The sequence below is a fragment of the Zingiber officinale genome, chromosome 2A, assembly GCF_018446385.1.
Source record: "Zingiber officinale cultivar Zhangliang chromosome 2A, Zo_v1.1, whole genome shotgun sequence".
NCBI classification, from domain to species: Eukaryota; Viridiplantae; Streptophyta; class Magnoliopsida; order Zingiberales; family Zingiberaceae; genus Zingiber; species Zingiber officinale.
This window is the reverse complement of record NC_055988.1, coordinates 147,699,100-147,713,328: the sequence shown is the minus strand read 5'-3', so window position 1 is coordinate 147,713,328 and position 14,229 is coordinate 147,699,100. Positions and strand designations below refer to the sequence as shown.

At 37.0% G+C, this 14,229-nt stretch overlaps 1 protein-coding gene across 5 annotated transcripts; it reads left to right on the top strand.

Moving 5' to 3' along the window:
• Nucleotides 1-2,464: 2,464 nt before the first annotated feature.
• On the top strand, nucleotides 2,465-12,653 carry LOC122042582 (glyoxylate/hydroxypyruvate reductase HPR3-like). Of its 5 annotated transcripts, XR_006129302.1 has the most exons (5): nucleotides 2,465-2,973; nucleotides 10,009-10,542; nucleotides 10,799-11,347; nucleotides 11,434-11,525; nucleotides 11,632-12,257. XR_006129302.1 is itself a non-coding variant. In XM_042602761.1 (3 exons), exons 1-2 carry the CDS (start codon nucleotides 2,533-2,535, stop codon nucleotides 10,534-10,536), a joined length of 969 nt encoding a protein of 322 aa, XP_042458695.1. In that variant the 5' UTR covers nucleotides 2,465-2,532; the 3' UTR covers nucleotides 10,537-10,542; nucleotides 11,632-12,257. The 5 variants fall into 5 exon arrangements, 1 of the variants encoding a protein (XP_042458695.1); XR_006129304.1 differs by lacking the exons at nucleotides 10,799-11,347; nucleotides 11,434-11,525; nucleotides 11,632-12,257 and adding exons at nucleotides 12,264-12,317; nucleotides 12,402-12,653; XR_006129303.1 differs by lacking the exon at nucleotides 10,799-11,347.
• The last annotated feature ends 1,576 nt before the right edge of the window (nucleotides 12,654-14,229 follow it).

The window sequence follows — 14,229 nt, the reverse complement described above, 5'->3', positions numbered from 1 at the left end:
TTCTTAGCAATAATTGCTCAGTGTGTTTGCTGTCGCACGAATCATTTTCCCTAATATATGGAATGAATGTTCTTATTTAGTCTGTGTGACTAACTAGTTCATATCTAGTCTTTGTGACTTGATTATAATATAGTTTATGTGACTTATATAATTTTTGTAACCAGTTAACCTATAAGGATTGACTTAGATGAGTGGAAAATATTCGTGTTAAGAAGGTGAAAGGGTGCCTCTTCCCCTTCACCTTCCAACCTTTTCTCATTCCTCCATTAATGGAGGTAGAGGAAGATGAAGAGTCATCTTCCTCTATAAAAAAATGTCCAAGGCAATTAGTGCAATGAGGAAAAGGGAGCAAGAGGGGTGCATGCATCAAGAAAGGTTGTTGCGTTGTGTACGCAGATGGTACCGAAGCACATCAGAAGTGCTATCAGAATTCTGTCGAGACTATATGTCTTGCAGAGAAGAAGAACATTTGAGGTATGGATTTGGTTTGTGAACCATGAAGAACTTTTCGATTCATTCATGATCGTTCTTCCGACGACAAGTGGTTCGTGATCATTTTTCTGACGACAAAGGAAGATCAAGATCTACTACGGGAGATTTTACAGATTTTATATTTCTATATTTTTCATGCTTTAGAACTATCAACAAAGTCGTCCGACCGCTGACTACAAGTGCTCAGGGAGTCGATGCCGAGTCAATCCCAAATGGATCTCCGAGTCAAGAAAAGATGTTGAATCACATAATGCGAAAACATATAAACATAGGAAAGAATAGAGAGATGAACAAATATAATACAATTACTTTTTATTATTAATAATTAATTATGATAGGCTAACAAACTTATTTATACATATGGTCAAAATAATATATAGAAAAATATTAAGATAAATATGGTAACAGATTACGATAATTATGGTAATAAGAAGTATATAAATAATGATAAATATAGTTTGGATTACAATCCAGATATGATAAATTATCAATAATTGAAATTAATCTCTGAATCTCTTGAACCTATCTTTGTCGTCATTACCCGACAAACTCAATGGGAGATATTAAACGTTGAGTTTGATTGACAATAACCAATCAAATATTTTAGAGCCAAACTATCAGTACGACCAACGATACAACAAATCTGTTAAACTTTGCCTTTGATAAAAGAAGACAACAATTAAAAGGAGATAGAGAGTTATTGTTTGAAGGTTGGAATCTGATATGTCGCCGAAATAAGAGCAGCAAAGAAAGAAGACTGCATTTTGATGACTGTATATACTTAGAGCAAATGAAGAAAATCTTCTCTTATATGCTAAGCAAACCCTAAAAAAAGCTTGTTATTTGGCCTATAAGAAGATGGCTAAATAAGGCAACACTTGAGGAAAGACTACTACAATGTAATTATTGTTGAAGAAAAGGAGAAGAAAGAGAGAGGAAGATAAAAAGAGGGACGAAACTTGATGTCCTTGAAATTAAAAAAAAAATGATATTGCTTTTGTTATAGAAAAAACAAGAGGAATCTCGTTATTGTTGGATTTCTTGAAAGAAGAAAAAAGATATGAAGAAGAAAAGAGGATATTAAGAGATAGGAGATTTAGAGTAACTCATTGATGATTGTGGGAGAGAAAGATTAAGAGGAAGAAATCTGCTAATAAAAAATTCTTGCCTAAACGGAAAGCAAGAAGAAAGAGGGAGATAAAATGAGAAAATCATTATGTAGTGAAAAAGAGGAAATGAGGAAGGATTTTTTTTAAAAAGAAAAAGAAAAAATAAAAGAAGAAAAAAAAAACAAATAAGAGTGAGGTGGCGGATGCGGCTAATTAAAGGATTATGTTGATGTGTGTACGAGAGAAAAACATAAAAGAAAGAGAGAAAAGAAGCGGTTATGCGGTGGCAGAAGGTTTGAGATAACTCAAGTAAGAATAGAAGAAAAGCGGCTTTAGAGGAATGCGATGGTGAGGCTTCCCATATCAATAAGGAAGTCGTTGGAATCTAACTGTTGTAAAAAAAAAGGCAGCAGACTACTAACGACTGTAACTTGTTGGTAGGAAGGGAGAAAAGTTATCAGAAAATTTCTGTTTACTTGTAGTCGTTGGTTAGAAAAGCATAGCGGAAATAGGTATGGAGCAATTCAACTTAAAAATAAAATTTCCTTCTGTATTATGAAAACTCAATTGTTCAAAAAATTATATTTATAAAATAGGAATAAGATACTTTACATTTTCATTCAAGTGGCAAAAGACGATTCGTTCGCCCCTAATGTCCCCATCAATCCGTCCCTAGACCAACACGGAGAAGGTAAATCATGAATGACTACTAGTCATCAGTGCAAATGGTCAAGATATGGAGAAGATTATGCTCAATCACGCCAAATTCGATCCCAATATCTTAGATGACAACACCCCATCTAAGGTACTTTACATTTTCTTGAGCAACGAACTTTTGCAATATGAAATTGCGTTATTTATTTCCTTCTTTTTGCTCTCTTTTTTTTCCTGCTTACCCTGTTACATCCTTATCCTCGTTACTGCGTCCCTCATGGCAGCCGACCCGGAGCGGCTTCCGCAGGTGCTCTTTCTCAGCCCGAAGCAAAGTTTGGAGCGAGCCCTCTCCGCTCGCTTCCGCCTCCTCAAGCCGTGGGAGTCAACGATGCCACTCGACCGCTTCCTCGCCGCCCACGCCGCAGCCGTCCGCGCTGTGATTTCCAACCCCCTGGCCTCCGTCGACGCACCCTTGATCCACGCTCTCCCCTCCCTTGGCTTCGTCTTCACCACCAGCGTCGGCGTCGACCACATCGACCTCGCCGAGTGCGCGCGCCGAGGCATCGCCGTCGCCAACGCCGGCACCATCTTCTCGCGTGATGTTGCCGACTACGCCCTCGGCCTCCTTGTTGATGTCCTCCTCCGCGTGTCGGCATCCGACCGGTACATCCGCCGGGGATTGTGGCCCGTCGCCGGAGACTTCCCTCCCGGACGTAAAGTACGATTTCTGTTAAACATTCCTTTGCTCCATTCATTGTTTTAATCTCGATCCAAATCTGCGGAAATTAGATCTGAATCTGAAGTTCAAAAGTATAAATCAAAATGCTAATACTTTTGTTCCAAGATCCCATTACTCATCTATGGATAATATTATCATTGTGTTCATATCTTTTCTTTTGAAACATTGCGAGTCATAGAAAACTCACGGTAAGATTTACTTAGAAACTTGAAAGGGAGTTGGAACAGAATGTTGAGGGTTTCCCTTTAGGTTTGACACCAATGAAAGAAAGGTCATTTTTCTTTAGGAATGGGTGTGAGTGATGCAGACCTGGGGCAGAAATTATCCTTGGCAGGGCATGGACCAACTCCGGTTAGATTTAGAGTATAGCCCCTTGGCCAATTGAAACTCACTTGAACGAGGGAGAGGGTTATTAAAGAAAACACTAAGTCGATGTAATAAAATTCATTCTATTGATTGAATAATATTGATGATATGCTTTTTTAAAGAGTTCAATGAATAGATTGGATTCATGTAGCTGTTCTTAATAGTCTGAGACAAATATGATTTGATGATAATGACCGTGAGTATGTTTCCTCTTCTCCTCTAAGATTGTCTTGTATGCTGAAACGTAAACATGATTTGCTCTTTGAGTTGCTAGTTTAGAACCTAATAGAAATCTATGTAGTTACATGACGGACTGATCCTGAGCGATGACAATCATCTTATGGCGAGTGATTGGTTGGCACCAGCCGATTGCTTAAGTAGGTTTTTGTTGGAAGGTGGTGGACTCTCAAAAGCTTTCTAGGAAGGGAAAAAGAATTGTAGTAATAATGATTTGGCATTGGAAAAAAAATACATATATTGCAACTTCACATTACATGAGTATTTATACTACTCAATAGAAACTCCTAGACCATACATCATTAATTAGATACATGGACTTATTCTATCTAGATACATGAATTACAAGAGTCATGTTTCACTTGGTTCATATACATAAAACATTTATGGTTAATGTATTCAAGTTTAATTCAACTTCTAGCACTCCCCCTCAAACTTGAATCTTCCTTACTCCAAGCATGAACCTTAATCTTTGAAAATCATCAAATTTGAGTGGCTTTGTAAAAATATCAGCAACTTGATTCATAGTCTTCACATACTCAAGTTCAACTTTTTTCTTTGCAATGTATTCTCGAATAAAATGATATCTTGTGTCTGTTGGTGCAATCAACCTCAAGAGTTTTGATGTTTGACAATATACCTAAGTTTGGCTTGTTTGACTAAGAGTTTATCCAAACAAGACTTAATGTTTGGAAGAAAGAAGTCTAGTCTGAACTAAATGACTAGCAAAAGTCCTAACTTAGTTAGGTAAGGGTAAGTCCTAATGAGTGAAGCTAGTGGAAATCCTAGGGGGGGATAACCTTAGGTGGTGGAAGTCTTAGTGAGTGAAGTTAGGCCCTAGTGAGTGAAGTTAGGCCCTAGTAAGTGAAACTAGGTGGTGAAAATCCTAGGGGGAGGTAACCGTAGGTGGTGGAAGTCCTAATGAGTGAAGCTAAGCCCTAGTGAGTGAAGCTAGGTGATAAAAATCCTAGGGGAAGGTAACCTTAGATGGTGGAAGTCCTAGTGTGTAAAGCTAGACAGTGAAAATCTTAGGGGGAGGTAACCCTAGGTAATGGTAAAGTCTTGGATACAGTCCAAGCATGAAGCTTAATAAGTCGGGTAGACTTACAGGAGTACGGCTTGATCCTAAGGGGGTGATTAACCCTTAGGTGGTAGACTTGGAGGAGAGATCTCTAAGCACAAGGTAAGCCTAATAGGTCGGGTAGACTTACAGGAGTACAGCTTGATCCTAAGGGATTGACCCTTAGGTGGTAGACTTGGAGGAGGAACCTCTAAGCAATAGGTAAGCCTAGTAGGTCAAGTAGATTTACAAGATTAAGAGTAAGGTTGCTTGTTTGTGTATGTTTGGTTGTTTTGTAGGAACCTGGAGTTGAAAACAAAACAGAGAGAAGACAAACACAAATGGGTGAACCGGACTTGACTTCGGTCGAACTGGACCCAAACCGGTTCAATAAACCGAACCAGCAGTTTGGTAGATCGACTGGGCTTGGTCCAAATTACTGAGTTGTGAAACGCTGATATGGAAGATAATGTGGTAAAAGATCTGGTTTATCTTTATGATTTGGATTAAGATAAGGATAAGCCAGATAAAGTGGATAGAGATAAGACTTGATCCATATATTGCTTTATCCAAATATGCTTCATCTAGATATAACTTCATCCAGATAAGAGTTGATCCAACTCTATAAAAGGAGATGAAGGCTCTACGTTCAACACATCGCTTCTTCTACTACTCATATTCCGTGTACTCAAAAGGAAGGCTACTAGGCGAAGCTTTGCGACTGGGGAAACTCTAGGAAGGGTACGCTGCGCTCAAGACTTCCGGATCAGCTCAACAAAGTTTTTGTTTGTATTTCTTTTATTACAAGCTGTATTTACTTTATCATTCTTTTATGCTTGTATTTGCTAAACTTTAAGACGGGTTTCTTCGCCTCCGGAAAGTTTCCAGAAAGGAGACCACTAGTGGACTCCTACTTGAGTGCGTAGGCCTTGGATGTACTGACCCTAGGGGGTTGGGAACCAAGTAAATCCCGTGAATATTATTTTTCCTATACTTTATTTTATATTTCGCTGCTACTAACGACTTTGATAGAACGGACGAAATCGAAAAGAAAGCGACAAGTCGAGATTTACACCCCCCCCCCCTCCTCTTGACCACACTGATCCTACAATGTCAATATGCTTGTTACGTTCATGAAACATCGAATTCTTAGCCAAATTTTGAGCTGACTTATTATTAATCATGATCCTTGTAGCATCTTCTTGCTCCAAATGAAGTTCAATATTCTCAACCATATAGCATGACAAGTGCAAGAAGTAGTTGCAACATACTCAGCTTCACAACTGGAAAGTGTCACAATAGCTTGCTTTTTTGAAATCCAAGAAATTGCATTATTTTCAAGAAAGAATATAAAACCAGTTGTTGTTTTTTTATCATCAATGTCTCCCGCAAAATCACTATCACAATAGCTCGTCAACTTGTAATTGCTAGAAGATGAATAAAGAATATCATAATCAAGAGTACCTTTAATATAACGAAATATCCTTTTAGCTACCAACATGTGAGACTCAGTTGAATTCTCCATAAATTGACTCACAGCTCCAACTGCAAAAAAATATCAGGTCTTGTTCAAGTTAAGTATCTCAAGCTCCCAATAAGACTTTTAAAAGCAATTGGATCAATCTTCGCTTTCTCCTTTCTTCACTTTGGAGAGTTGTGCTCTAAATTGCATAGGGTATTAACAGGTTTGCAATTGAACATATTGAACCTCTTAAGAACCTTTGTTGCATAACTTTCTTATGAAATATAAATTTCATCCTCCATTTGCTTTACTTGGATTTCTAAGAAATAAGTCATGAGTCTCATGTCAGTCATCTCAAATTCATGACTCATGACTATCTTAAATTCTTTAATCATTTTTTGATTATTTCCTGTAAATATGAGATCATCCACCTAATGCAAACAAGTAAGAAACTTTGACCTTCTTCTTTCATATAGAGTGCATGCTCATGGATGCAACTCAAGAAATCATTTTATTGTAAATACTTGTCAAGTCAATTGTTCCAAGCTCTTAGCGTCTGTTTATGACCATAATATGTCTTCTTTAGCTTCGAGACCTTGTCTTCATGCACCTTAACCATATATTCAATAGGTTTCTCAATGTAAACATCTTTGTTAAGATAACCATTAAGAAAGGCAAATTTAACATATAATTGATAAATCTTCTAATGATTTTGAACGATAAAAGATATCAACAAGTGAATTGTCTCCAATCAAGCTGCCGAAGCAAATACCTCGTCATAATCAATACCTTGTTTTTGCTTGTAGCCTTTAGCAACAAGTCATGTTTTATACCTTTCTACTTCTCCATTGGCATTTTTCTTTGTCTTATATACTCATTTAACTCCAATAGTCTCATGGTCTTTTGGAAGTGATACTAACTCCCAAGTATCATTCTTCACAATGGTTTGCATTTTTGCATTTCTTCATCGATGGCTCATCTCCATTTCTCATCATCTTTTGCTTCTTCAAAGCTCAAAGGTTCAATATCTGCAAGTAAACAAAACAAACTCATTTCATCAATAGCATAAGTCTCATTGTAGATGTCATCAAGACTTCGATATTTTGGAGTATTTTCTCCCGAAGATGATCCCAGTGTTATTGATAACCCAGGTGCATGTGGAGTTGTTGGTGGAGTAGATTTCTATTGGACTTCCTATTCCACATGAAAGTAAGGAAGGAAATCATAAGACCCTTCTTCTTCCTTGGAGCTCCAATCTCATAATGTATCTTCATTAAATTCTACATCTCTATTGAATACAACTCTTCCTTTATGTGGATTGTATAAACTAGACCCCTTGGAATTTTTATCATATCCAATGAAAATAAGTTTATGACTTTGATCATTTAACTTGGATCTTTCTTATTCAAGCACATGTGCAAATGCAATGAATTCAAATACTCGTAGATGTGATACAGCTGACTTCCATCCACTCCATGCTTCTTGAGGTGTTACATTCTTCAAGCTCTTTGTTGGAGATCGATTTGAAAGATACACAACACATGTCACAGCTTTAGTCCAAAACTCCTTAGACATGTCTTTAGACTTTAACATACTCCTTGCCATATTAATTATTGTCATGTTCCTCCTTTCAGCATCTCCATTTTGCTGGGGTGATCTTGGAACTGTCAAAAGACGACGAATTCCATGCAACTCACAAAAGCTGTTAAATTCATTAGATGTAAATTTACCATCCCTATCGGTTCTTAATGCTTGAATTTGATATCTACTTTCTTTTTCAACAAGAGCTTTGAAATTTGTGAATGTACCAAATACCTCATATTTTTTGCTTCAAAAAATAAACTCATGTCTTTCTATCGGAATCATCAATAAAGAACACAAAGTAATAGCTTTTATTGAGAGATTTGGGCTTTATAGGACCACAAACATCAGCATGGACAAGTTGGAGTGGTTTGGCTGCTCTTGAAACAGATTGCTTTGGAAAGCTCTTTCTTGAATGCTTGGCTAGTAAGCATGTTTCACAAATTTGATCAGGGTGATCAATTTTTGGAATCCCTTTCACCATCTTATGATCTCCCAAAGTTTTGAGTCCATCAAAATTCAAATGGTTAAACCTCATATGTCAAATCCATGGTGGATCCTGGATATAAGTCTTCAAGCACAAAGATCCACAATTTTTCAAGCCCAATAAGAACATCCTGTTCTTAGTCATAGGCACCTTAGCAACAAGGTTAGAATCTTGATCTCGTAACCAAAGCATACAATCATTCATATGAATCTTGTAATTTCTTTCCACAAGTTGACTAATACTTAAGATATTGCTAGTCAATTTTGGAACATAATAAACATCACAAAGTACTTTATAACCACCATTCTTTGTTTCAAGAAGAATTGTAATTTTGCCTTCAATTTTCACCTTTGTGTTGTCTCTTAAGCTTACAAAGTCTTTCTTGTTTGTATCAAGCTCCACAAATTTACTTTTATCACTCGTCATATGATTGCTAGCTCCATTATCAAGGTACCATATGTTTGCTTTTCCAATAGTGTCTTCCTTAAGTGCAAGAAACAAGGATTGCTCTACATAATCTTCCTTGGTTCTCCATTAGATTTACCTCTTCTTCTTCCATATTTGATTGACACTTCCAAGCATAATGCCCAAATTTGTGATAAGAATAACATTCAGTTTGAGATTTATTTCTTCTATCATCATACCTCACATAGTTACCTCTTCCATGACCTCTTGAAAATGTTTGATTTCTTTTATCAAACTGAGAAGGTTGCTCATCTCTACCTTGACCATGGTCATGTACTGAACCTCGGCTTCTGCCTCATCCTTGGCCTCACCTCTACTATAACCACCTCCTTTAGTCTTCAAATTGGTCTTTGCTTGTAATACATGTTCTAATTGTTCTTGCTTTCCACAGTTCATCCTTTCTTCATGAGCCCGTAATGATCTGTTTAATTCAGCAACGATCATGATCTCCAAATCTTTGGACTCTTCAATTGCAACAACAACATGATTAATTTTGTGCTAAGAGAGCGTAGTACCTTCTTAATTACCTCAAACATGGTTTCTCCAAGTCTCTTCAATTGATTGACAACAAGCAAAAACTCTTGTAAAGTAGTCAGAGATATATTCACTCTCCTTCATAAAGAGTAATTCAAACTTAGCCCTTAGAGTTTGAAGTCGCACATTCTTCACCTTGTCTACTCCCATAATAGAGTTGTGAAGTGTCTTCTAAACTTTCTTTGTTGTCTCATTGACTATTTTCTTGATCATGTCTTCATCCAAACCTTAATGGATAGTAAGAGCATCTTGATCTCTCTTTCTTCCTTTCTCCAAAGCATCCTTTTGGTTTTGAGGTAGAGTTGTCACATCTAAGGGCTCTTCAAAACTATTTTCAACGATATCCCACGCTCCTTGAGATCTAAGAATAACCTTCATTCTAAGTGACCAATTCTCATAGTTGAGTTTGGTAAGTTGAGGGTATTGGGAAGAAAAGGATTTTGATGTCATTAGCTTTGATACCTCTTTGTTAGAAGGTGATGGACTCTCAAAAGCTTTCTAGAAAGGGAAAAAGAATTGTAGTATAATAACTTTGTATTGAAAAATAAAATACTTATCTTACAACTTCATATTACATGAGTATTTATACTACTCAATAGAAACTCCTAGACCATACATCATTAGTTAGACTTATTTTATCTAGATACATGAAATACAAGATTTATGTTTCACTTGGTTCATGTATTCCAGTTTAATTCAACTAACCGTTTTGTGTTTCATATGCAAGTATCTTTTTGCAAACTCATAACCATCTCATTTTTCTGCTAAATTTGGTTAGTGTATGTCAAGGAATAAACTAAACGTTTACCATCTGTATTGCAGTTAGGAGGCAAACGGGTTGGCATTGTTGGACTCGGGAGTATTGGATCTGAAATTGCGAAAAGACTCGAAGCTTTTGGTTGCTCAATCTCATACTTCTCAAGAAACAAAAAGCCATTATTTCCTTACACCTACTTCCCCACGGTTTGTGATCTTGCAGCCGAAAGTGATGTGTTGGTCATTGCTTGTGCTCTCACAGAGGAAACCCACCACATCATCGACAAGGACGTTATGTTGGCATTAGGGAAAGATGGCATAATTATAAATGTAGGAAGAGGGCCTCTCGTCGATGAGGCAGAGTTAGTGAAACACTTGATTCAAGGGAAGATAGGAGGTGCTGGTCTCGATGTGTTCGAACATGAGCCTGCTGTTCCGGAGGAACTATTTCGTATGGACAATGTAGTGCTGTCCAGTCACCAGGCCGTGCTTACAATCGAGTCAAGTAACGACCTTGTTGAACTGGCAATGGAAAATTTAGAGGCCTTCTTCTCATATAGGCCTTTGCTTACTCCTGTCCATGGAACAACCTGATCCCAGGTAATACTGAATCCTGTTCTTCCTTCAGTAAATATATATCATTAAGAAAATGGTACAACAGAACATGTGGCCCAAGAAAGCTATTCGTATCTAATGAAGTATCTGATCCAAATGGTTGTCTAAGGTGTGAAATCACATACATGCACGTGCACCCTCATGGGTACTATCCTCATAAAACACCACTCACTGTGGAACACATGATCATAAATACCATCCCAATTTAGTAGACTGTCATATCGGTATCATCCAACTGCAGGCAGCGAACACCCTGGCACTGTCAATATCCAAAGCTAGAGCCTCTGAACAATCCATGCACGACACCACAGAGGTATGAATCCATGTAACCATTCAGTGTCTGAGCTCTTTGCCATGTCCGATGTCTGTACTTCATCATTCATATTTGAGCTATTTGCCATACCCGATGTCAAAATGCATGAACCTAGCCGCAATGATGGTCCATAGTATATGACCATCCAATGTCAGCACACCGTCATCTATGCCAGAGTTCTCCATGGTCCATCCCAGTTCAACATCCATCCAACTCACAAAATACCAATCATTAACCAACGTATGATCATGAATACCATCCTCGGAGCTAAGGCCAGGCAATGTCAGCTCTGGTATTACTTCCTTCCTCTTTCCATTAAGTGGTAAGATGTAGTTGAAATGATTTACGATGAATTAGCTCGGACCGATCAAATGAGTTTAGCTTGCACTGCAAAATACAAAGTCAAGTGGTCTGAGCATCATAACGGCTTGACATACGTCAGGATCCAGATATATTGTTGAACATGTCATGGATCTAGTGAGTTTAATTTAAAGTTAAATAAATAAATTTTGTATTTATTATTAAATTTGTATAATTTTATCCTAAATTATTTGTGTATGCAGAACGTGAACTAGTTTATCAACCTACTTGTATGGAGGTCTTTCTTAAGACCCACAAGAAAAATAATGACACATTTGTCGATACTAGATTGAAGGTGATACACTTAAAATTATTCACTTTATTGCATTTAATTGTTTCTATCTTGATTAACTTTAGTAATTATGATCCAATTGAATAGTATTCATATTTTATTTTTCCAGGATCAAATGACAGATAGAGTGGCTCAGACAACTCAGTCACTAGCAGGGGAGAGTCACAACATCTATTCATCGATGCACTAAATGAGATATACTATGATATTGTCGGTGGACAGACAAAAAAACACCACCCTCTACGTCCTTTGATCGTTCAAGGATTCCTAGGGGTTGGGATGGTTCCTCTTCCTCTTCTTCTACTGAGATGTGGTCTCTAAGACGGAAAAATCAAGAACTATGCACTCAAATTGTCTCAATAGATCAGAGGATGAATCAACGGATGACTGTTGAGGAGCAGAGACAAGCCGAGGATGATCGGAGGCGAGCCGAGGATGATCGGAGGCGAGCCAAGGACGATCGGAGGCGAGCCGATGAGGATAAGAAGCGAGCTGAGGATCATAATGCTCTCATGACTCATATACGAGCGTTCATAGCTAATTTGCCTCCACCACTTGTTCCATTGCATTTTAATTCATAAGAGACTAAGGATTTATTAGATCTCGATAATTAGCTTTTCTAATGTTTGTTTAACTAAAACTCAAAATTTTTTATCATACATAAATCATGCAAAATATATTTATTCTGTTTTTATAATATAATATGCTAATTTTTAAATATTGTATTACTATATGTTTCAGGAGTTCAGATCTTTTGACATTGATGATTATCGTTTGCTCATTTCTTCTATTCAGGTATCAAAATTGGTTATACATATATATAATATTTTTATTTATACATAAATATAATATAAATCTATTGCATTTGACTTTATGCAGGATTTTCTATTATTATTTTATATATGGATGTACTATTTGGATTATGAATATGCATGGATAATGTTATTTTTTTCTATTAGTTTGTTTGTATCAATGTTTGTTTGTATGAATGTTTAGATGTTATTTGTTTTAGATGATTGTGATTGTGATTGTTTCTATTATGGATATTTAGATACTTTCTATTAGTTTATTTGTTTATTTGTGTTAGTGATTTTATGGATTGTATGAAATGTATAAAAATGTGTTTGTATGTGTGGTTGTGAAATGTGATCATATGGATTGTATAGATGAATGTGAAATGTGATTGTGTGGATTGTGAAACATTTTAAATTATTTGTATGTATGAAATGTTATTATTTGTGATAATTTCTTTTATATGTGAAAATTGTAAACAGGTTAGAGCTTACATAAAAATTGTTTGCTATATATTTTTTTTAATACCAATCGAATATCGACGGAATTGGTTATTCAATCGATAATATCGAAATGGATTACTGACAGAATCAGTGATTCCATCGGTAAATCTTATTATGTAATATAGACAAAATCATCGATTCTGTTGGTAATTATTGATGAAATTGGTGATTCCGTCGACAAATCTTATTATAAATTACCAATGAAATTGGTGATTATATCAGTAATTACTGATGGAATTACTAATTTTGTTAGTAGATTTACTAATGGAATTGGTGATTTGTCGGTATTATTTGCTATGGAAATTCATTTTCCATCGGGAAATAATGATTATAGAAATTAATTTTGTTGGAAATCATCAATGGAAAATATAATTTCGTCGGTAAACTCTTCTAATAAATTATCTCTTGATAAATTATTTTTTATCGTAATTTATCACTAAATGTTTATACCGATAAAATTGATAAAATTATGATAGAATTTTTTTATCAGTAATCCTATTTATTCGGGTAGTATTGTAGAAAGACTACCACTTGTATTATATTGAGTTTTGATTCAGACGTTTTGCGGTTTAGAAGATAGTCCCTTTATATTCATTGGTGAGAATAGATATCTCCATCTATTTTACAAGTAGGGGGGGGGTCATTCATCCCACTAATGAATATCCGATCTAGTAGGGGAGCGCTATATAAGGACCTCCGCAGCGTTGCTCTCGCCTCGCCCACCAATCACTAGTTGAATTCTTCACGATGGACGACTCTCCGACGCACAGGAGCGGCGCCGATGACGGCGGTGTGTCGTCCGTGGAGATTCCGGCGTGGGAAGCCGACTCAGGTGGCGTTGACCTCCGCATCGAGGGGTAGGTGGTGATGCCTTGCCGCCATCGATTTCATGAGGTGTGCTTGAAGGAGTGGTTGGCGCGGAGCAATTCTTGCCCTGTCTGCAGGTTTCCTCTCCCTGTTGGCGCAGAGTAGTGGTTGGATCTCCGAGTAATTACTTCCTGTAATTTATTATTATTTTTTTAGCATATTTTTATCTTGGATATTTTTTCTAACAATAAAATAAAATTTTAAATTTAGGAGATCAGGTCCGAGTCAAATAGCAATGATTCGAAGCACTTTTTTTTACATTACACTATTTCGGAAACCTAAAAACTCGACTGTATGGATATGTAAAATACAGGATTTCCAATCCTAGCAGGAAAAGGAGGGAAACGGATACTCAATTTAAAGTGAGTAAACAGAATTCCCGGGGGGGGGGGGGGGTCATTCATCCCACTAATGGATATCCGATCTAGTAGGGGAGCGCTATATAAGGACCTCCGCAGCGTTGCTCTCGCCTCGCCCCCCAATCACCAGTTGAATTCTTCATGATGGACGACTCTCCGACGCACAGGAGCGGCGCCGATGACGGC

What these genes read in the sequence shown, in the direction of transcription:
- LOC122042582 (XM_042602761.1), top strand. Translation starts at nt 2,533, where the DNA reads ATGGCAGCCGACCCGGAGCGGCTTCCGCAGGTGCTCTTTCTCAGCCCG. An exon ending in ACTTCCCTCCCGGACGTAAA is followed by an intron (nt 2,974 to 10,008) that starts GTACGATTTCTG and finishes TCTGTATTGCAG; the next exon opens with TTAGGAGGCAAACGGGTTGG.